The sequence below is a fragment of the Myotis nattereri genome, assembly GCF_964212035.1.
Source record: "Myotis nattereri genome assembly, chromosome: 9".
Taxonomy (NCBI): domain Eukaryota; kingdom Metazoa; phylum Chordata; class Mammalia; order Chiroptera; family Vespertilionidae; genus Myotis; species Myotis nattereri.
The window spans coordinates 47022433-47047354 of record NC_138084.1 but is presented as its reverse complement, the minus strand read 5'-3'; the positions used below and the strand labels follow the sequence as shown (position 1 = coordinate 47047354).

At 41.9% G+C, this 24922-nt stretch overlaps 1 protein-coding gene across 3 annotated transcripts in view; it reads left to right on the top strand.

Moving 5' to 3' along the window:
• The window catches only part of INTS4 (integrator complex subunit 4), a 90946-nt gene that overhangs the window by 6494 nt on the left and 59530 nt on the right, over window positions 1-24922 (top strand). For all 3 annotated transcript variants that reach the window (XM_081100098.1, XM_081100097.1, XM_081100096.1), the window contains exons 3-6: window positions 10270-10387; window positions 13907-14013; window positions 22283-22468; window positions 23093-23143. In XM_081100098.1, coding sequence (XP_080956224.1) covers window positions 10270-10387; window positions 13907-14013; window positions 22283-22468; window positions 23093-23143 — 462 coding nt within the window. The remainder of the gene's footprint in view (window positions 1-10269; window positions 10388-13906; window positions 14014-22282; window positions 22469-23092; window positions 23144-24922) is intronic.

Below are 24922 nucleotides of genomic sequence, written 5' to 3'. Positions count from 1 at the left end.
CGACCGCTGGTCTAGCTGATTCTAGCCACAAAAGAAATGAGGGAGGGATGCCAAATGGGTCCAGTTCTAGATTGATGACCATAGCAGTTTTTACCTTCTTTTTGTCCAGAAATGTGGTATCTGGTATTTTAGTAGTTAAATTACTTTGGGTTCTGCTTTTCTTCTTCAAGTCTTTCTGTGGTTGGGCAACAATATCTGAATGGTGAGGAGTTCTTTACTTACAGTACTGTGCTAGTTGCTGTGGAGGATGTAAAACTATGAGACATGCTCCTTGTTCCTTAGGGGCTAGAAGTATAATTGGTAAGCCAAATAATATATGTAGCATATAGATAGTAAGGGCTAAAGTTACTTACTTGTTCATTTTTTTTTCTTTCACTTAAAATGTTCTGGATATTAACTCTGTTCTTGGCCTGTGCTTTGTATTGCTGATACAGAGATGAATAGGTGATCCCTGATCTGAGTTTAGTTGGGTAGGTAAAACAATAAATGGATAATAACAATATAGTGTTATAGGTGCTCTGAAATCTGGGATAGGTTATGATATGACCTCAAAGAAGAAGATAATCATTTCTACTTGGGAGCATGAGCCTGGAAAGGCATTATGTAGTAGTAGTAGTGATGCTTGCAGTGAGTCTTAAAAAAACAGATTTTTGGCCAATTGGGAAACAGGAGGAAAGGCATTTTAGAGGGAAGGGGCAGTTGTGAGTAAAGACATGGAGATGTGGAATAGCCTATGTCAGTGGTCGGCAAACTGTGACTCGCGAGCCACATGCGGCTCTTTGGCCCCTTGAGTGTGGCTCTTCCTAAGCCTTAGGAGTACCCTAATTAAGTTAGTAACAATGTACCTACCTATATAGTTTAAGTTTAAAAAATTTGGCTCTCGGGGAGAAACCAAGATGGCAGCATAGGTAAACACCGAAATTGCTGCCTCCTACAACAACTTCAAAAATACAACAAAAAGACAAAACGGACATCATCCAGAACTACAGGAAGGCTGGCTGAGTGGAAATTCTACAACTAGAAGGAAAGAGAAAAGCACACTGAGAGTCAGGAGCTGCGGAAGTAAAGTGCAAAGGTACGGAGGCTCGAGTGCACCCGTGCGGTAAGGGGCTGGTACCTGAGGACGAGGCTGTCTTTTTGAATCGGGAGGGAGTCACAAGCTCCCGACTGCTCTGAACTCCATTTCCAGGAAGTCTCTGGGGACCCAGGACTCATAGGGGGAGAAACTGGACTGTCTGGCAGCGGGCAGAACTCGGAACTCCAGGGTGGCTTTCTCTCAGAGGTGCTTGCAGCGATTACTGATTACTGGGACACTGAGACGCGCGGGCTCCTTAGGGCAGGGCTGAGGATCTGCCATAGCTGCTTGCTCCGCCCTGTTGATTCCTTGAGACCCCGCCTTACCCAGGCTGCGGCAGAGGCTTTTGCATATGAATGCCCTGGCCCTTTGCAACCTGAAAATTACCTAACAAATTACAGCTGGGCCAGACAGACCCAGAACTTCCAAGAGAAGGCCCAAGGCCCCACAGCAGCTTGCATTGCTTCACAGCTAGGCCTCATCTGGGCACCTCCAAACTCCAAAAAAGGAAGGGGACTCTACAGATCTTTTCGTAGCTCCTGCTGGGTAACTTCAGGCAGAGACTAAATTAGCACCTCCTTAGATCCAAGAGCCAGTGTACCCAGTGGTCAGAGTGGGACCATCCAGATTACAACTCCTCAGATCCATAAGGGACACACTCAGGGGGCAGACTCAGTGAACACCAAAGCCCCACTGAAGCAAGTCTTGCCCCAGAAGGGTGTCTTCAGCACAGAAGTTCTCCCACTGCAGACACAGCTGATTCTCACTGCCAATTGGCCTGGAGGTCAATTCCTCCCAGTGATACCTACAACAATCAAGGCATAACTACAACAAGACTGTGCACAAAGCCCACAAGGGGGTGCACCAAGAGTGTCTACCTCAGGTAACGGGGGAGGCTGAGCCACTGGGCCCTATAGGATACCTAGCACACAAAGCCACTCTACCAACACAGGGAAGCATAAAAAATGCAGAGACAAAGAAACAGGTTACAAATGACAGAAATGGAGGAAAGCAAATGAGTGGATATAGAGTTCAAAACCACGTTTATAAGTTTTTTCAAGAATTTTATGGAAACCGCTGATAAATTTAGTGAGACCCTGGAGGATATGAAAAAAGACCAACTAGAAATTAAGCATACACTGACTGAAATAAAGAATAATATACAGAGATCCAACAGCAGACAAGAGGATCCCAAGAATCAAGTCAAAGATTTGAAATTCAAAGAAACAAAAAATACCCAACCGAAGAAGCAAAAAAAAAAAAAAAAAGAATCCAAAAATATGAAGATAATGTAAGGAGCCTCTGGGACAACTTCAAGCGTACCAACATCAGAATTATAGGGGTGCCAGAAGAAGAGAGAGGGCAAGATATTGAAAACCTATTTGAAGAAATAATGACAGGAAACTTCCCCTACCTGGTGAAAGAAATAGACTTACAAGTCCAGGAAGCGCAGAGAACCCCAAACAAAAGGAATCCAAAGAGGACCACACCAAGACACCTCATAATTAAAATGCCAAGAGCAAAAGACAAAGAGAGAATCTTAAAAGCAGCAAGAGAGAAAAAGTCAGTTACCTACAAGGGGGTACCCATATGACTCTCAGCTGATTTCTCAATAGAAACCATGCAGGCCAGAAGAGAGTGGCAAGAAATATTCAAAGTGATGAATAGCAAGAACCTACAACCAAGATTACTTTATCCAGCAAAGCTATCATTCAGAATTGAAGGTCAGATAAAGAGCTTCACAGATAAGAAAAAGCTAAAGGAGTTCATCACCACCAAACCAGCATTATATGAAATGCTGAAAGGTATTCTTTAAGAAGAGGAAGAAGAAAAAGGAACTCTTACCATTTGCCACAGCATGGATGGAACTGGAGAGCATTATGCCAAGTGAAATAAGCCAGTCAGAGAAGGATAAATACCACATAATCTCACTCATTTGTGGAATATAATGAACAACATAAACTGATGAACAAGGACTGATCGAGAGACGGAGAGGCATTGATTGGAGTGTCGGGCCTTGGAGGGAAGGTAGGGGAGGGTGGGGGTAAGGGGGAAAGATCAACCAAAGGACTTATATGCAAGCATATAGGCCTAACCAATGGACACGAACAACAGGGGGGTGAGGGCATGAGCTGGGGGGTTGGGGGGGTAGGGGGTAATGTGGGGCTAAGGACACATATGTAATATCTTAATAAAAAATATATTTTTTATTTTTATTTGAATAAATTAAAAAATTATTTTTTTAATTTATTAAAAAAAATTTGGCTCTCAAAAGAAATTTCAATCGTTGAACTGTTGATATTTGGCTCCGTTGACTAATGAGTTTGCCGACCACTGGCCTATCTCATTAGAAGCCATGCAAGTAGTTTGGCTGGTATAGATTTTAGGTTGAGAACTCTTTAAGAGATAAGACTAGAAAGATTGAAAGGGGTATGATCCTGAATGGTCTTGTGTTCTACCTTGTGTGTTTTGTTTTAGACATGTCACTCTGGGCATAGTTTGGAGGATGGAGGAATTGGATGAGGGCAAGACAGGAGTAAGGGTGACCAATTAGGAGACTGATAAGTCTGAAGCAAGGTGATGAAAGCTTCAACCAGGACAGCTTTAATGGTGAGAAGAGCAGTTTTAGGGAGGGCTTCCCTGGAGGTAGTTTGTTTTAAGTGTAAGTGTGAAGGAGGTGATTTATGTGTTTCAGAAGAAGCGGATTCTAGGGGATTATTTGAGAGTAGAAGAACTCGAGTAAAGTATCCAACTGGATAAAGAATGTCAGTAGGTTAGATACTCTTGTATTCTTTTTATTCCCATTCTTTCCTTTTTGCCTCCCTCTTAACTGCTAGGCTTACTGCTACTGCTTTCTCTGCAGCTCCCTTGTGTTTGGGAGGTCTGTGACTCCATTCCAGACCATTGAAAAAGCTATATAGCTCTTCTCCTATCCTCTCTTACTGCAAGATTAGGTTATTTTACTAGGCCATTGTCTCTGAAAGACAATTATTTGATTCTGTGATGTTATTTTCAAATCAAAAGAATTGGCGAGGCTTGGGGCAGCGTTCTTTGTGAGGGCGTCACCGGGGCCAGACGCTGGGGTCCGGATGCCGGGGATGGCGTGAGGAGCGGCTCGCTGGCTGGTATTGGCATCTGTCCGATGTGGGGCTCTCCGGAGAGGACCGAGCTTGAAGAAAGATGGAGATATCTCGGCCGGACCGGGCGGCTCAGGTCGGAGCCTGGTACCGTCGAGGTCATGAAGTTCAGGAAAGAGAAAGCCCTAACTGAATCAAGAAACGGTGATGCTTACAGCCTCTCCTCCTTGCCTATCAGCAGAAGGGAATAGGGAAAGCCCTCAGCCTCCCAACTCCAGTGAAGCCTCCTGCAAGGTCCATGACCACAGTCCTTTGTCCCAGGCTCTGAGAGGTTCCCCGAGATGTGCAATCCACTGAGCATAACCAGATGATGAATAAACATGACAAATACCAACTATGTATGAGTGAGTGATGGTTGGTTTCTCAGTATGAGTAGGTTCTAGCTGTTGTAGTTTCTTGTCTCTGTTGTTTGTTCTCTAATAGGCCTTTGATTTACAACCCAGGGTCTCCAGGCCCTTATGGATCCATAATTATGGGGCCTGGCACCTATTTTCATTATTTACAAAACCCCAACAGAAAAGCTGCACAGGCTAACTAAACCCTCAAACTTGTTTGTGTGGAATAACACTGGCTAATTGTCACATGCCAATCTATCATAGCTTTGGTTGTTAGTTTAAAACAACAGAATATTAAAGTGATTATTTTAAAACTTGAAAAAAAGAAAAGAATTGGCATTTTATGTCTATTCAAAACTAAATTCAGTATCTTCCCCCATTCTCCAGTCTACCTTATCCCATGAAATGGCATACTGTTTGATAGTTTTTTTTTGCATAGGGGTTTTATACATTTTTCTGTTAGTTATCCTGTATATTTTATGTTTAATGTTATTGTAAATAATCAAATTTTTTTATTTTCTAAGAGTATATAGCTGATATTCAGGAATGCAATGGATTTATTTTTAGTTTATTTTTATTTTTTATTGATTTCAGAGAGGAAGGGAGATGGATAGAGAGATAGAAACATCAATGATGAGAGAGAATCATTGATTGGCTGCCTCCTGCACATCCCCTACTAGGGATCGAGCCTGCAATCCAGGCATGTGCCCTTGAGTGGAATCGAACCCGAGAACCTTCAGTCTGCAGGCCAACGTTCTATCCACAGAGCCAAACCAGCTATGGCTGCATTTTTGTTTAATAATTTTCTATCTAACAACCTTGCTAAAGTTCATGTAGCAATTTAAATAAGTTATGTGTAGATTATTTTGGATTTGTTTTTTACAGGCAATCATATGAACGAATAATGGCTTTGTGTAATGTTACTATAACGATACCAGCAATCTCCTGATTAAAGTTTGCATGATATCCCTAGTTCTGCCTTTTATATTCATACTTTTGATAGCCCTTTGTTTTATTTATTTTTTTTTTTAAAATATATTTTATTGATTTTTTACAGAGAGGAAGGGAGAGAGATAGAGAGTTAGAAACATCGATGAGAGAGAAACATCAATCAGCTGCCTCCTGCACATCTCCCACTGGGGATATGCCCACAACCCAGGCACATGCCCCTGACCGGAATCGAACCTGGGACCCTTCAGTCCGCAGGCCGACGCTCTATCCACCGAGCCAAACCGGTTTCGGCAAGCCCTTTGTTTTAGATATAAGACATGTAAACAACATGTAGTTAGTTTTTAAAAATATATATAATCTGACAGTTTTTATTTTTTAATTGGAGTACTTACTTAATTACATTTAATGTAGCTATTGATATAAGTGAGTTTAAACCTATCTTTTATTAAATGTTTGTTTGCCTTATTTGCCCAGTGTTCTTTTTTTCCTTTCGTTCCTTGCCATACTTTGGGTTGACTCTATATTAAATTCTCTACTCCATCTCTCTTTATTAGCTTAGGAGTTATACATCCTTTTATACTTTTTTTACTAGTTAACCTAGATATTGCAATATGAATTCTAGACTTTCAAGAGTAAATATTAAATTTGATACTTTTACCTTCTTTGGACGATGCAAGCACTTTAGCTCCCTTTATCCACCTTCCTGACTTACATGTAAGTGTAATTGTATACTTTTATTCTCCACTTTTCTCTCTAGGATACTTTATTATTTTCACTTCATTTATTTTTTTGGTTTATTTTTTCCAGTTTTATTGAGAAACTAGGGGCCCGGTGCACGAAATTCGTGCACTGGGTGTGTGTGTGTGTGTGTGTGTGTGTGTGTGTGTGTGTGTGAGTGTCCCTCAGCCCAGCCTGCCCCCTCTCACATACTGGGAGCCCTCAGGCGTTGACCCCCAACACCCTCCAATCGCAGGATCGGCCCCTTGCCCAGGCCTGATGCCTCTGACAGAGGCGTCAGGCCCGGGCAGGGGACCCTCATTTCCCCCCATCACTGGTTCTGCCCCCAGCCCAGACCTGATGCCTCTGGCCCAGGTGTCAGGCCTGGGCAGGGGATCCCCAAACCCCTCCGATTGCTGGCTCTGCCCCTTTCCCAGGCCTGATGCCTTGGCCAGAGGCGTAGACCCCCATCACCCTCCGATCGCCTGATCAGCCCCTTGCCCAGGGTTGGCAGCGTGAGTGGGGCGGACACTGCAGCCACCCCGCCGGCCTGCGTCCGGGTCTGCCGGCCGGATCAGGTCTGGGCAACCGCTGGCACTCACGCCAACCCGCTCTGGTTGGGGGCGTGAGTAGGGCGGACACCGCAGCTGCCCCGCCGGCCTGTGTCCTGGTCAGCCAGCGGGATCTGGTCCCCGGGGACCGCCAGCACTCACGCCCCAAACGCGGGTTGGCGGCGTGAGTGCGGGCGGACGCCGCAGCTGCCCCGCTGGCCCGCATCCGGATCTGCTGGCCGGATCGGGTCCGGGCAACCGCTGGCACTCACGCCCCCTACCCGCTCTCTGATGGCGCTGTACCATCCTGCCTGCAATATGCAAATTAGCCGCCATCTTTTTTGGCGGTTAACTGCCAATCTTAGTTGGCAGTTAATTTGCATATCTCACTTATTAGCCAATGAAAAAGGTATCGTTCGTACGCCAATTACCATTTTTCTCTTTTATCAGTATAGGATAGTTGATATACATCACTGTAAAAGTTTAGGCATAAGAGCGATGGTTTGATTTACATATATGATTACCACAGTAAGTTTAGCTAACATCCATTATCTCATATCTCATATAATAATAAAAGCGTAGTATGCTAATTAGAATGGATGTTCTTCTGGACGACCTTCCGGATGAAGCTGGGGCTGTGAGGGAAGCCCGAGTCCTGGTTGCCTGCCAGCGGCTGGAGGAAAGCCCAGGTCCTGGGTGCCAGCCAGCAGCCGGAGGGAAGCCCGGGTCCCAGGTGCCAGAGGGAAGAGGGTGCCAGCAGCCGGGGGAATGAAGGGCTACTCTTGCACGAATTTTGTGCATTGGGCCTCTAGACTATATATATAAAAGCCAAGCGACCAGAACGACTGATCACTATGACGCACACTGCGGCTGGCCAACCGGCCCGATTGGGGGCCGGGTTGGCCGGCCAACCTCCCTCGGCCCCAACCCCCAACTGGCCCCACCCCCGATTGGCCCCCCCACCCGATGGGGGCAGGGTCAGCTGGCCAACCTCCTGTAGCCCCTCCCTCCTCCTGCCGGCCTGGCTCTGATCAGACCCCGATTGGGGGTGGGGCTGGCAGCCAACCTCCCACATCCCCTACCCCCAGCTGGCTCGGCCCCAATTGGCCCTTATTGGGGCGGGCCAGCTGGACCCCACCCATACACGAATTTGTGCACTGGGCCTCTAGTAGATACAATAAAAAGAAAAAAAAAATTTTCTCCTTATGATGAGAATTCATAGGATCTACACTTTTTTCTTTTTTAAAAAATGTATTTTTATTGATTTCAGAGAGGAAGGAAGAGGGAGAGAGAGATAGAAACATACATGATGAGGAGAATCATTGATCGGCTGCCTCCTGCAAATCCCCCACTGGGGATTGAGCCCAAAACCCAGGCATGTGCCCTTGACCAGAATCAAACCTGGGACCTTTCAGTTCACAGGCCAATGCTCTATCCACTGAGCCAAACCAGCTAGGGCTCTTCATTTATCTTTTAGTTTTCTAATACCTTCAAGTACACACACACACACGCACACACTTTTTTCTTTCTTTTTTTTTTCTTTCTGTTAATCCTCACCTGAGGATATTTTTCAATTGGTTTTTAGAGAGAGTGGAAGGGAGGGGGAGAGGGAGAGAGAAACTTTGATGTGAGATAGACACATTGATTGGGTGCCTCCCACACGCATACACCCTGACCAGGGCCAGAGGTCGAGCCTGCAAACAAGTTACATGCTCTTGACTGGAATTGAACCCGGGACCTTTTAGTATGAGGGTTGATGCCCTATCCATTGAGTCAAATTGGCTAGGTCAACACTTTTTTCTTTTTTGGCATTCATAGTATTTTTCTAGTTTTCTCAGCAGGAATATTGGTCTGAGTTGTCTAGTCGGCTGCCCTTACCAGAAGTGAGAGTCTTGCCATTGTCTTTTGCTGGATCTTTGTAATACACTTTAAAAAAAAAAAAAAGTTTTTTGTTTATTTGTTTTTGTTTGGTGCTGAAATCCGGGAGCAAACCAGGAAAAAAAAAATGTTTTATTGACTTTAGAGCAAAGAAGGAAGAGGGAGAGAAAGATAGAAACGTCAATGATAACAGAGAATTATCTATCGGCTGCCTCCTGCCTCCTTGATCTCCTACTGGGGATCAAGCGGGAAACCTAGGCATGTGGCCTGACCAGGAATGAAAATATAACCTCCTGGTTCACGGATTGATGCTCAACCACTGAACCACATTGGCTATACTGCCATTCTTAATCTGTTTCTGTCTAGTTTTGTGCCTTCTATTTCAATCATCATATTAATGCTGGACTGGTATTTAAAATTGACTTTCCCAAGACTTTCCTATATAATAAAAGCCTAATATGCTAAGTGTCTGACCATTTGATCATTCAACCATTGCTGTGACACACACTGACCACCAGGGGGCAGAAGTTCTGACCGGTGCTCCTGGGGTCCAGCTGATCAGGACTGGGCAAGACGGGTTGGACACTCCCTGGAGACCTCCCACTGTCCCTCCTTGGCCCTGATTGGCCCCAATCAGGACTGGATGAGATGAGCAGGACATGCCCTAGAGCCCTCCGCGGCCCCTCCCTGGCCCAGATCCTGCACTGATGGGGTCCCTCGGCCTGGCCTGTACCCTCTCACAATCTGGGACCCCTTGGGGGATGTTGGAGAGCCGGTTTCAGCCTGATCCCTGCAGGCCAGGCCAAGGGACCCCACCGGTGCACCAGACTTCTAAAATATATATGTAGTAAGTGGTGTGCCAGGATTCTATGTCTTCTGACTTTATAACTATTGCTCCTTCCCCCACTGAGGCCTCCTTGTTGTGCTCAGTTATCTTCTTAGGAAGGTAGGGTGCTTCGTACTTGAGAACAGGGAATGAACAAATGAACATGGTTCTTTCTGTCTTTGAGGGAAATTTCTCACCAAAAGATTCTTTGTGCAAATTAGAGACCACCTCCCAATATTAAAACTAAAAGGGCCAGACCACTCATTTCTCAGTCTTGCTTGTACCTACAGTTCAGGCACAAGACCTAGACCCAGTTAATTAGATTTACCTGCCCCAAACTTCTAATGGTAATCCAAAAAAAGACAAAACAAAAAAAACCAAGTAGATTAAAATTTCTTTTTCTGGTAATAGCATTAGTGGCTGCAGCACCCAATTTCCAGGGGCTCCAAGAGCAAGGTGCTGACAGCATGATTGGGTGGCCAGTGCTGGCAGTGTTGGTAGTACAGGTTGGTGCAACTCTTGTGTAACTGCACAGGAGAGAAAAGGTACTTTTAATCTCAAAAGCACATTTCTAGTTAGAAGTTAATGACATGAGAAAGGCGTAAAAAAGTTCCCATTCGTTTTGCCCTATTTGGGTGTAACATACTGATTAAGAAAGCTCCCTCCTCTGAAATATATAAAGTTAAAGCCTTTGAATACTTGGATCATTGACTCTGTTTTGAAATGTTAGTTTCTCATGTTCTGTTTTTGGTTAGCTGAAAGGAGGGCATCAAGGTAACAATAGCTTCTTTTGTTCCAGGAGAATGATCCGTCTGTGAGACTGAAAATTGCTTCATTGTTGGGGTTATTGTCAAAGACTGCAGGATTTTCTCCGGACTGTATTATGGATGATGCCATTAATATCCTGCAGAATGAAAGTAAGTTGCAATTTAAAAGCTGTACACTTAGAGCAGAAATCTTTAGTTCCTTTTGTATAGAATTTAAAACAGAATATTGTTGTGTTGGTATTAAAAAGGAATTTGAAGATGATTCAATAAAACTATGTACATATATTTACATTAGAGTTAAAATGTAGTTTTTGTCTCTCAATAACTATCATTTATGGGCCTGTACCTAGTGCCATATGCTTCAAGTATTTTGCATATGATAGAAGATAGATGTCATTGTCATTTTATAGGTGGGAAAACTGACGTTCAGAGAAGTTAACTAACTTTTTAAAGATTAAGTTGTATGGGACAGAGATGATGTTTAGGTGACTGTGCACATTAACTCAGAAACCATGAGAGGTGCTGTCCTGGTCATATGTGGTCTCTGAGTTCTCTCCTTATAAAAGTGACATCTCTCAGGTCTCACATATTGTTGTTACTTTTTTTGTTTGTTGCTTGTTGATGTCCAATAACATTATTTCTGTGTTTAGGTGAAATGGGAAAATACTTCACCTTTTTAATGTTTTTTATTATTTTTCTGTGGGTTTTTTTTGAATGTACAAGATTATATTATAGAGTTAGTGCCTCAGTTACCTTACTATCTATAATAATAAAAGCATAATATGCTAATTAGACCAGACAGCTGAACAACCTTCCGGATGTCATTCTGGACGAAGCTGTGGTGGCGGGGGCCAAGGCAGAGGCAGTTAGGGATGATCAGGTAGGCAGGCAGAGTGGTTAGGGGCGATCAGGCAGGCAGAATGGTTAGGGGAGATCAGGCAGGCAGGGGAGCAGTCAGGCAAGTGGTTAGGGGCAAGCAGTTAGGGGTGATCAGGCAGGCAGGCAGGCAGGCAGAGTGGTTAGGGCAGCCATGGGCAAACTACGGCCCGTGGGCCGGATCTGGCCCGTTTGAAATGAATAAAACTGAAAAAAAAAAAAAAAAAAGACCGTACCCTTTTATGTAATGATGTTTACTTTGAATTTATATTAGTTCACACAAACACTCCATCCATGCTTTTGTTCCGGCCCTCCGGTCCAGTTTAAGAACGCATTGTGGCCCTCGAGTCAAAAAGTTTGCCCACCCCTGGGTTAGGGGCAATCAGGCAGGCAGGCAGAGGTGGTTAGGGGTGATCAGGCAGGCAGGGGAACAGTTAGGGCTGATCAGACAGGCAGGCAAGTGGTTAGGGGCAATCAGGCAGGCGAGCAGTTAGGAGCCAGTGGTCCTGATTGCAAGAGGGTGCAGACTGGGCTGAGGGAACACCCCCCCTCCCCGCCCCCCTGCAAATTTTGTGCACTGGGCCTCTAGTTGAAAATTAAATAAAAAGAAAAGTTCTTTGGCCCTGCCTGATGTGGCTCAGTTGGTTGGAGCATTGTCTGATACACCAAAAGGTGGAGGGTTCAATTCCTAGTCAGGGCCCATAACCCAGGTTTTGGGTTCAGTCTCTGGTTGGGGCATGTGTGGGAGGCAACTGATAGATGTTTCTCTGTCTCTGTCTCTCTCTCCCTCTCCCTCTCCCCTCCTCTCTAAAAATCAATTTTAAAAAAATATTTTTTAAATATATCTCATGGCAGCCCTGGCTGGGTGGCTCAGTTGGTTGGAGTGTTGTCCTGCACAGCAAAAATGTTGCAGGTTCGATTCCCCATCAGGGCATATACCTAGGTTTCAGGTTCAATCCCTGGTCCAGTGTGTATGGGAGGCAACTGATTGATGTTTCTCTCTCTCTTTCTCTCTCTCTCTTCTTCTCTCTCAAATTAATCAACATATCCTTGGGTGAGGATTAAATATATATATATATATATATATACACAAAAAAAGAAAAGAAAAATCTTTTGGTATTTCTGGAAAAATTGTAATTTGTTTGAATTAGTTGTGGTTTTAGAGAATAGTTTTATTTTGGGTATACATATATAAACAAATGTGACTATTTAAATATTGGACAACATTTAGTCTATAAACTTAAAAGATTATGAGAGAAATAAAGGGCCAATGAATTCAGAGACAATCTAAACTTATTTATTGTACAGCTGTTTAATGTCAACAAATAGCTTACATATGTGGCTTATTGGCTGAAGTTGAGAACTTCTAAAAAATTTTGTTAGAAACACCTTTATACCAAAATTGTGATTGTATTGAATTTCTACCAAAGACTTTCTTTTTTAATCCTCACCTGAGGATATTTTTCCATTGATTTCCAGAGAAAGTAGGAGGGAGGAAGGAGGGGGGAGGGAGAGACATATCGATTGCCATGCACACGACCTTGGCTGGGGAACCTGCAACAGAGGTATGTGCCCTTGATCAGTGCCCTTGACCGGGAATTGAACATGAGACCCTCCAGTCCACAGGCCAACACTCTTAACCACTGAACCAAACTGGCCAGAGCACCTGAGGACATGTTTTTATTGATTTTAGAGAGAGACATTGATGTGAGAGAAAGACTAGAAGTCTTACTAAGAGGTGATTTAACAGTATTTTTGGAGCTTTAGTCATTTATATATCATTTACACCATTTCTTATATATTTGCTTCACATCTATACTATGGTTTACTTAGTGTTTTTCTTAAGTGGACAATTTTTTTAGTTAAATAAAATTAAAGGGGCTTGTTATATTAGAAATGTTAAAATGAAAATAGTGACACGTGACATCAGTAGATAGTAACTGCAGTTTTTATTATGCACATTAAAATATCTACATGGTTATTTGAATGCCACCTAAATCCACTTGTATACTACGAGCATTAGAAGAACCATATCTTGGAACAAAGAAGAAAATCTGGCTAAGATGATTGGTATTGATTTATTTGGATTTGGATTTTTGCCCATTTATTAAACATTCATTGAACATTTAATGAGTTATGGTAGATTTTGATAATACAGAGGTGGATAAAATACTATCTTTGCTCTCAAGGTTCTTTTACTTTCCCGATTTAATTGGATGTAAAAGTAAGTAAGTATAGTAAAGAGTTATAGCTGATGTAGAGCGTGCAGTGGAAGCATGGAGGAGAAAATGGTCCATTCTTGGGGAAGAGGAAAAGCTTCATACAGGAGGTGACACTTCAAGAATAGTAGGTACTCCCTCAGGAGTGGGGCTGAGAATGGAGTCGAGTGTGGACGAAGTCATTCTAGGTGAAGACGTTGGCCTGAGCAAAGATAGGGGGACATGAATCTAATTGGAAAAAGACAGGGAGGGCTAGACATTGTAGCGTATGTATGTATGTATGTATGTATGTATGTATGCCCTGCTAAGGAATTTGGACTGTATCTTGATGGCAGTGAAAAGCCCTTGAATTAGTCAAGTACTAAACATTTTGGGGGCACTTTGGCCAACCTGTGGAGGATTCAAATATTTAGATATGATACCTTTAGGAACTTAGCTTTAAGTTGAGGGGAATCAAAGATCAAATAGTAGAAATTAGCTGCCAAAAAAAATCTACATTCTTTACCCAAGTAAACTTAATTTCTTTAGTGATCTCTTTTTGAAATTTTACAACACAACTTATCTTTCTTTCTAGAGTCTCATCAAGTCCTAGCTCAACTGTTGGACACTTTGCTTGCAATTGGCACTAAACTCTCAGAGAATCAAGCTATCCAGATGAGATTAGTTGATGTAGCCTGCAAGGTAAGAGTATAATGATTAGATATAGGGTTGCTTCTTTCTTGAACAGTTTTGCATTATCTGTTGGTAAGAGCTATAAGTTCTACAATGAAAATTTGTAGCTGAGAATTGTCAAGGACTCCTAATGGTTTTAGGAGCTATCTCATGTTGTTTTTTTCTTGATGTTAGATTAGGAATAAAGTTGAATAACTTGTTAGAAAATGAACTTCCTCTTTTTCCCCAAAGAAAAGAAAATAATTATAGTAGCTATCATGTATACTGTGCCAAATAAAAGTGCTCTCCTTATTATGGTACCTTATATCCAGTTTTTCATTTTTTCCTCACAGTCCTTTAGGCAAAGTACTGTTACCCCTTTTATAAAGGTGGGGATTGAGGTGTAGGGAGTTTAACTTGTCCAAGTTTTCATACCTAGGAAGTTGCAGAACCAGGCTATGGATTCTGGTTTTGCTGGTTCCAAAGCCCATGTTCTTTTTATTGTGCCTTGTTGCCTCAGTGAACAGAACAACTAGACCCAAACAACTGTTGGGGAAAGGTTTTTCTTTTTTAAGTTTATTTTTTCTGATTATAAAGTAAATACATTAGTTTGTGCCTTTTGATTTAATGTAGAGCTTTTAATTAGCTGCCTTTTGTACATAACAGCAGCTCCTAAACTTGTAGAATTGGTTTTACTTTTAATCTTTGTGATAAATTGATTTTGAAGTTATAAGAAGACAAATATGTTAGAATTGTAGAAGAGTATTATATTCAAAGAATTAGAACACTATTTCTGAGTCCCAGGAAAGAGTGCTTCAGCCCTAACCGGTTTGGCTCAGTGGATAGAGCATCAGCCTGTGGACTCAAGGGTCCCAGGTTCGATTCTGGTCAAGGGCATGTACCTTGGTTGCGGGCAATCCCCAGTAGTGGGTGTGCAGGAGGCAGCTGATCGATGTTTCTCTCTCATTGATGTTTCTAACTCTCTATCCCTCTCCCTTCCTGTTTTTAAATATATATTAAAAAAAAAAGTGCTTTAGTTTTCTTAATAAACAACAAACACAAAACACTTTGACAAGCATAATATTAAGAGCCTAAGTGGAAAAAACTAGGGATTGTATGTTTGAGAGTAAATATATCTCTACATATGTATATATTTATATATTTATTTAGTTAATTGTATTTATGAGGTCATGCTTGTGAGAAAAGAGTTGTACTAAGTGGATTGTTACACTTGAAGTGGAAATTTCTTAAATTTGATTTTAATAAACTTTATATTGTAAAAATTTATATTCATAGAAACTTTGGAAAGATAATGAAAAGTATGAAGAAAAAACTATACTCATAATTCACTACCCAAAGGTGACCATTATTAGTCTTTTGATGTATTGCTTTCTGATATTCTCCTGCATGCAAATAGTTTGCTATTTTTTTAAACTTTATTTTTTAACTATTTAATTTTTAACTATTTAATTGCACGTGTATTTCATTTTTTTAAGATTTTTATTGATTTTTAGAGAGAGATGAAGGGAGAGGGATAGAGAGATAGAAACATTGATGAGAGAGAAACATCATTGGTCTCATTGATCAGCTGCCTCCTGCACGCCCTCTCCTGGGGATCAAGCCCAAAACCCCGGCATGTGTCCTTGACAGGACTCGATCCCGGGATCTTTCAGTCTGCAGGCCGAAGCTGAGCCAAACTGTTTGCTTTTTTTTTAAACACATACTGTAACCATATATTGCTTTTGCTCTTTCACTAACATTAAAGCAGAAGTATTTTCCTTATATTGTAAATGTTGTTAATGGATACATGATATTTTGTTAAATAATTAAACTACATTTTACCTAACTTTCTCCTATTATTGGAAGTTTATATTGTAACAATTTTTAAAATTATAAAAAATACTGAAATAAATATTATTAGTCTAAAATATTTTCTGTATTTAGAGTTGTTTCCTAAACATAAATGGTTCATAAATAGAATTACTAGTTAAAAGCATTTAGAGTTTGTTAGAATATCATCTCGATACTCCAAGTTTGCAGGTTTGATTCCTGGTCAAGGCACATACAAGAAACAACCAATGAATGCATGGTTGGGTGGAGCCTAATTTCACTGTATTATTCTAGCATTGGATATTAATATTTAAAAACTAAATATAAACTTGTTGATTTGTTTGGAGGAAAATGGTGTTTTATTTTTTTAAATTTCCTTTTAAAAATATTATTAGTGAGGCTTCATACTTGTTTTCCATTTGTATTTCCTTTCTTGAGAGAACTTTTCATGTTTCTTGCCAGTTTCTCATATGTGCTCTTTGCGTTGTAGAAGCTCATAGTAGGGTAAAAAAAATCTGGAAATAGCAGATCTGTCATAAGCTTTTGCAGACTCAACTACATTAAGACTATCTGCCCAACCTGTGTGGCTCAGTGGTTGAGTGTGGACCTAGGAACAAGGAGGTCATGGTTCGATTCCGGGTTAGGGTACATGCCCAGGTTTCAGGCTCGATTCCTGGTAGGGTGTGTGCAGGAGGCAGCTGATCATTGATGTTTCTATCTCTCTCTTCCTCTCTCTGAAATCAGTAAAAACATATCTTTAAAAAAGATTAAAAAATAAAGACTAAGATTCATAGCCACAGTTACTATTTCTAATGCCATTTTGACAGTGATTTTTGTGTGCCTTGCGATATTATTCGTATATAATAACATGCACTCTTTTGATAGTAATAATACAAAGTATGTTCTCTAACCACAATGGAATGAAATTAGAAATCAGTAACAAATTTGGGAAACTCACAAATATGTGGAAATTGAAACCACATACTCCTATATAACCAATGGGTCAAAGAATAAATCAAAAAGGAAATTAAAAAATATTTCTAGATGTATGAAGATAAGACATGACATATCAGTACTTATCAATGTAGCTAAGGCATATTTAGAGGGAAATTTATAGCTATAAGTGCCTATACTGAAAAAAAAAATCTCAAATCTGTAATCTAAACTTCCACCTTAAAGACACTGGAAAAAGAAGAGCTCACTATATCTAAAGCATGCAGAAGATAGGAACTAAGAAAGTTTAGAGCAGAAATTAATGAAATAGAGACTAGGGAAACAATAAAGAAATAAATGAAACAAAAAGCTTGTTCTTTGAAAAGATCAACAAAATTGACAAACCTTTAGCTATATTGACCAGGCCAAAAAAACGCCCCCCCCCCCCCACACACAAAAAAACCCAGAAGACTCAAGTCATTAGAATCAGAAATGAAAGAGAGAACATTACTGCCAACCTGACAGAAATAAGAAAGATTACAAAAGAATACTGTGAACAAGTGTATGCCTATAAGTTAGATAACTTAGATGAAATGAACAAATTTCTACGAAGACACAAATTACCAAAACTAACTCAAGAAGAAGTAGACAATCTGAATAGATCCATGACAAGAAATTGAATTTTTCATTAGAAATGAAAAAACAAGCCCTGACTGGTTTGGCTCAGTGGATGGAGCGTCGGCCTGCGGACTCAAGGGTCCTGGGTTTGATTCCGGTCAAGGCCATGTGCCTTGGTGTGGGCACGTCCCCAGTGGGGAGTGTGCAGGAGGCAGCTTATTGATGTTTCTCTCTCATCGATGTTTCTAACTCTCTATCCCTCTCCCTTCCTCTCTGTAAAAAATCAATAAAATATATTAAAAAAGAAAAAAAGAAAAAAAAAGAAATGAAAAAACAAAATAAAAACCTACCTACAAAGAAAAGCTCAGGCCCAAATGTTCAAAACAAACATTTCAGTAAGAATTAATACCAATCTTCACAATCTTTAAGAAAAAAATAGAAGAGGAGGGGATACTTCCCAACTTATTCTATGAGGCTAGTATAACCCCAATACCAAAATCAGACAAAAACATTACAAGAAATGCAAACTGTAGATCAATGTATCTTACGAATATGAATGCAAAGATCCTTAACAAAATACTAGCATAATCAAACCCAGCAATGTTAATAGAATTATACCCCCATGACCAGTAGGATTTATCCCAGGAATGTAAGGTTGGTTCAACATCTGAAAATAAACTAATGTAGTGCACCATAAAAAATAAAGTACAAAAGCCCTAGCTGGTCTGGCTCAGTGGATAGAGGGTTGGCCTCTGGACCAAAGGATCCCAGATTCGATTCCAAACAAGGGCACATACTTGATTGCAGGCTCCTCTCCGGCCTGGACACTGGTCGGGGCTCGTGCAGTATACAAGCAATCAATGCGTTTCTCTCACATGGATGTTTCTGTCTTTCCCTCTCTCTTTCACTCTCCCTAAAAAAAGTCAATGGAGTCCTAACTGGTTTGGCTTAGTAGATATAGTGTCAGCCCATGGACTGAAAGATCCCAGGTTTGATTCCAGTGAAGGGCATGTACCTTGGTTGCAGGTGTGATCCCCAGTAGGGGGCATGCAGAAGGCAACTGATCAGTGTTTCTCTCTCATCAGTGTTTCTAACTCTCTATCCTTCTCCCTTCCTGTCTGTAAAAAAATCAATAAAAATGTATTTTAAAAAAACCAATGGAAAAATATCCTCGGGTGAGGATTTAAAAAAATAATGAATGAATGAGTTAAATAAGTAAATAAATAAAGTACAAAAAACACATGATTGTTTCAATAGATGCAGAAAAAGTATTTGATAAAATTCAATCCAATTTCTGTATTAAAACCCTAAGGATATCAGGGAATAGAATGGAATTTCCCCAAGTTGATAAAGGATGTCTGTGAAAAAATGACAGCTAGCATCATACTAATAGTGAAAGACTGGATACTTTCCCCATCTAAGATTAGGAGTAAAACAACTATATCCTTGTGTCTCTCTCCACTTCTGTTCAACATTATACTAGAGGCCCTAATAGCCAGGGAAGTTGGGCAAGAAAAAGAAATGAAAGGCATCCCTATTGGAAAGGAAGAAGTAAAATTATCCCTATTTTTATTTATTTGTTTTTTATTGTTGACAATATTACAGATGTCCACTATTTTCCCCCCTTTATCCACCTCCACCCAGCCTCACTGCTACCCCTTCTGGCCATCACCACACTGTTGTCTGTGTTCATGGACTATACCAGCCGTGGGCAAACTACGGCCCACGGGCCGGATCCGGCCCGTTTGAAATGAATAAAACTAAAATAAAAAAAAGACCGTACCCTTTTATGTAATGATGTTTACTTTGAATTTATATTAGTTCATACAAACACTCCATCCATGCTTTTGTTCCGGCCCTCCGGTCCAGTTTAAGAACGCATTGTGGCCCTCGAGTCAAAAAGTTTGCCCACCCCTGGACTATACTGTATGCTCTTTTGCTAATCTCTTCACCTTCTTTCATCCAGTTCCTCCTCCCGCATCTTCTTGAGCTATGCCTTCTCAATCAGTAAACCTGTCCTTACTCCAAAATCGGAGTTTTGGACTCTGACTCTCTGAAATCAGTAAAAATATATTTAGAAAAAGAAAATTATTTAAAAAATAAAAACAAAGTAAATCCCTGGGGAGCGGGGGGGGGGGGGGGGGGCGGGGAAATGTGTGTGTTTGTGTGTGTGTGTGTGTGTGTGTGTGTGTGTGTAAAAGGCTAAGTGACCGACTGTACATCTGACCAACTGACCAGCTGGCTGGTACATATGACGTGCACTGTCAATCTGTATATACAAAAGCCTAAGCGATCGGCCAACTGGCTGGTAGCTATGATGCACACTGACCACCAGGGGCAGGTGCTCAACACACAGGCATGGAAACATGGAACAGACTGATGAATCTCAGAGGGAAGGGAGGAGCGGGGAGGGCGGGAAGAGAGTAACCAAAGATCTTATATGCATACTAGAGGCCTGGTGCAAGGAACATGCACTGGTGGGGTCCCTCGGCCTGGCCTGCAAGGATCAGGTGGAAACCAGCTCTCTAACATCCCCTGAGGGGTCCCGGATTGCGAGAGGGTGCAGGCCAGGCTGATGGACCCCACTTCGTGCACTGGGCCTCTAGTTTAAAAAAATGTTGACTCATGCATGCGCGATACAGCCTATCTAATAAAAAACAAAAAGGGTAATTGTCCGTACCTTCGCTATGCTTCCCATGGGCTAATCAGGGTGATATGCAAATTAACCACCAGCTAAGATGGCGGCCGGCAGCCACGCAGCTGAAGCGAGCAGGAGGCTTGCTTGCTCCAGTGATGGAGGAAGCCAAGGTTCCCCGCCTGCCGCGGCCCGGCTCTGAGCTCCAAAAGCAACAAAGTTTCAATTATAGAAGCTAAACAAACCCCAGATACCTGCTTTCAGCAGGCCGTGGCCTCAGAGCTGGACCGAGCAGGATGGCAACAAAGTTTCAATTATAGAAGGTAAATAAATCCCAGAATAAAGAAAAAAAGGAGAGGCTGGGAGCTTCAGTCGCTGGTCAGCCTGAAAACGGCCCTCAGCCCCTCACCCACACAGCCAGGCACCCCAGTGGGGACTCCCACCCTAAAGGGGGTGTGACCAGCTGCAAACAGCCATCAGCCCCTTACCCAGGCTGGCCAGGCACCTAAATGGGACTCCCACCCTGATCCGGGACACCCTTCAGGGCAAACCAGCCGGCTCCCACCTGTGCACTAGGCCTCTCTCCTGTATAGTAAAAGGGTAATATGCAAACTGACCCTAATAGCAGAGAGACTGGGCATGACTGGTCACTATGACACACACTGACCACCCGGGGGCAGACGCTCAATGCAGGAGCTGCCCCTGGTGGTCAGTGCGCTCTCACATGGGGGAGTTCTTCTCAGCCACAAGCCAGGCTGACTGCTGCCAGTACAGCGGTGGTGGTGGTGGGAGCCTCTCGTGCCTCCTCAGCAACACTAAGGATGTCTGACTGCAGCTTAGGCCTGCTCCCTGCTGGCAAGTGGACATCCCCCGAGGGCTGCCGGGCTGCCAGAGGGATGTCTGATTGCCATCTTAGGCCCAATCCCCCCAGGGAGCAGGCCTAAGCCAGCAGGTGGTCATCCCCTGAGGAATCCCAGACTGCGAGAGGGCACAGGCCGGGCTGAGGGAATACCCCCTCACCCAAGTGCACAAATTTTTGTGCACTGGGCCTCTAGTATACTAATAAAGCTCTCGCTGGCGCCAATTGCACACCTGTGTTTCAATCTGTCATTGTCAGTCGTGAATTTGGTTGACACTTCTATTATAGAGAAAGGGTGATAGCGATATTAAAATATTTTTTCTAATTTCCTTTCAATGTGCAGTAAATAAATAAAAAGCCCTAGACAGTTTGCTCAATGGATAGAGCATCAGCTTTTGGACTGAAGGGTCCCAGTTTTGATTCAGGTAAAGGACATGTACCTCGATTGCTGGCTCAATCCCTAGCCCTGGGTGGGGCGTGTGCGGGAGGCAGCCAATTAATGTGTCTCTCTCACATCAATGTTTCTCTCTCTCTGTCTCTCCCCCTCCCTTTCACTCTCTCTAAAAAAAAAAAAAAAAAAAAATTAATGGAAAAATATCCTGGGGTAAGTATTAACAACAACAAAAAAGTAAATCCTTGTCATTCATGTTATTTCAATTATAAATACTTCTGTATGTACCTCTTACTGATAATCTTTTTAAAATATGTTTTTATTGATTTCAGAGACAGAAGGGAGAGGGAAAGAGGGATAGAAATATCAATGATGAGAGAGGATTATTGGTTGCCTCCTGCCTGTCCCCTCCTAGGGACTGAGCCTGCAATCCGGGCATGTACTCCCACCAGGAATCGAACTGTGACCTGGTTCAAAGGTCAATGCTCAACCACTGAGCCACACTGGTGGGCTAGCAGACATTTTTATTTTTTAAAAAATATATTTTATTGATTTTTCACAGAGAGGAAGGGAGAGGGACAGAGAGCCAGAAACATTCATGAGAGAGATACATCCATCAGCTGCCTCCTGCACACCCCCCACTGGGGATGTACCCGCAACCAAGGTACATGCCCTTGACCGGAATTGAACCTGGGACTCTACAGTCCACAGGCCGACGCTCTAGCCACTGAGCCAAACTGGTCAGGGCTAGAGGACATTTTTAAAGTACTCACTCCTACCTTTACAAGGCAGTATGATTGGACTACTGTAATGAACAAAAGGGAGTCTTATTTTTTATTTTCTAAGGACTTATGATTCTTTTTGGAGGACCATACTCAAGTAACATGATACTACACAGGTTATGGTGAGAGTATAGTGTTCCAAGTCATTCCTAAAGCTGATAGAATGCTTTTGTTTCTGTTTTTTGTTTGTTTGGTTTGTTTTAAAGATAACTTAATCATGTCCTTTTTTTTCCTCTCTTTTGTTTTTATAGCACCTGACAGATACTTCCCATGGTGTAAGAAATAAGTGCCTGCAATTACTTGGCAATCTCGGCTCTTTGGAGAAAAGTGTCACAAAGGATGCAGAAGGCCTAGCTATCAGAGATGTCCAGAAGATTATAGGGGATTACTTTAGTGACCAAGACCCGCGTGTCAGAACAGCAGCTATAAAAGCCATGGTAAACATGATCACGGGAACTAAATTGGGACAGTTTTATTTGTTTGTCTGTTTTCATTTGTACATGGGCAATGCTGCCTTGGATACATTCGGAATCCCCCCAGGATACACCTTATCCATACTTTTCAGGAAGGTGTTGGTGGCATCGTAGGGCTCAAAGGCACACATTTCTATATAACAGGTGTGCTTTTCTTTGGGCTTCTCTGGTAGCGTTCACTTGTATTTCTGAAACATGGCAGCACCACCCCCTCTGCATATTGTCTTCCAGTAGGCTCAGGTTGTACCTTCCATGTTCCAGAAATATAGGAGAAATTTACCAGTGTGAGGGGGTTGCTTTTTAGGAGGAAATGGTGCTAATCATGTCTTCCTCAGCCTTATTATAATTGTTTCATGTTTTTCTAATATCCCTTTGGAAGAGTCCATGGGTTAGATTTATTAAGTGTTTGATTATGTCTACTAAAAAGTCTTTGACCAGGTTTCTTACTTATATATAGATAGCACTGATTTTGGCTAATGGAAACCATGTTAATCTGATATAATGCAGGAATGTATTTGAGATTGTGGGGAGACATTGGAAAAAGGGATTTTTCCCCCCAAATACTTAAACTATATCTTTATTTTATAGTTGCAGCTTCATGAAAGAGGACTGAAATTACACCAAACAATTTATAATCAGGTACTTTAAATGACTATCTGCAAGGAAGGGGAAGTATGAAACTGGGAGGGTGGCATATTGGTTGTCAGGATTTGAAAACAGAGCTTCCGCTAGCTAATAGAAGTAATGTTAATTGGGGTGAATGTGAGGTTGTATTCAAAACATAGATTCTGCGAAGAAAATGGGGATATGTAACTGAATAGCTCTAGTGTATATGAAAAGCACTTTTAGGAGGATTTACGTAGCACATTAATAAATATCAGAGTATGCAAAGAGGAGTATAGTATTCAGAATAAGGACAGTGCTATTCTTGCTGATCTCTGGTTGCTAGGGCTAAACCTGAAGTCAGTTCTGGGAACCACACTTTACAAACTGGAGGATGACCAAGAGCCAGGATCATATGAAAAGTTATCAAATGCTTATTGTAGTACTGGTAAGGAGAGGCACAATGAATTTATAGTATCGCTAGGAGAAGCTGATTGCCTCACCAAAAGGCCTTACAAAGTGGTATTTCTCTTGTAGAATAATTGCAGGAATCTAGAGACAGGCAATCTAAATCCATGCTCAGAGACCAGATTTTGTTACTCTATCAAAGTGGGTTTGTCTTTCAGAGGAAGATGATTATAGCCAAGCCTCTATGACTGATGAGCATACCAAGTTTATTCTTTGAAAAAAAATGAAGTAGAATGAGTTCAGAATGGTTGTTTTGACCCGACTGGCCCCTTCTCTCCCTATTAGAAAAATATTGGGAAGCCAAATAATTAAAGGAAACTTGGCGAGTAAGGACTCAGAGAAAAAAAAGGTCAACTAGATGATCTATTTAGTGGCATGAGACTGTATCAGTTAAGTAGTGTTAAAAAACACATTCAGCCAGGTATATTTAAAGATCTAATTGGAGCCATTGAATACTAGTAATTCATGAATTGGGCAACATCCCATGTAGTAAATAGAAGGATGTTTTGAGGAGTTGTACAAAGTGGGAGGTTTTTGTAGGCAGAAAGATGGGTCAAGGAAATTTAAAAAGTGGGTTATTTTGGGCAAGGTTACTTTCCCTTAGGGCAGCGGTCCTCAACCTGTGGGTCGAGGCCCCTTTGGGGGTCGAACGACCCTTTCACAGGGGTTGCCTAAGACCATCAGAAAACACATACATAATTACATATTGTTTTTGTGATTAATCACTATGCTTTAATTATGTTCAATTTGTCACAGTGAAATTGGGGGTCACCACAACATGAGGAACTGTATTAAAGGGTTGCAGCATTAGGAAGGTTGAGAACCACTGCCTTAGGGGAAGGTTACTTTCCCTTAGGGCAGCGGTTCTCAACCTGTGGGTCGCGACACCTTTGGAAATCAGGATATCTGGTCCTGATTCTTTAGCTCTGCCATCCTTTCTGTGTATCTTTGGAAAGATACTTCAACTCTCTGAGTCCCAACCTCCTCTTTTGTAAATGAAAGTTAAATGAAGGGATGGGACTGTCTTTCTTGAGTGCTTTGCAGCTTCCTTTCACAGGGGTCGCCTAAGACCATCCTGCATATCAGATATTTACATTACGATTCATAACAGTAGCAACATTACAGTTATGAAGTAGCAATGAAAATAATTTTATGGTTGGGTCACAACATAGGAACTGTATTTAAAGGGCCGGAAGGTTGAGAACCACTGCCTTAGGGGGGGTCTTATCAGGCAGATTACCTCATTAGTGCTGACGAGGAAATTCCAGACTAATTGGTTTAAAATTCCATTCTTGGGAGAAGCTGAAACTGTAGTTAGGTTAGGTCAGTGATGGCGAACCTTTTGAG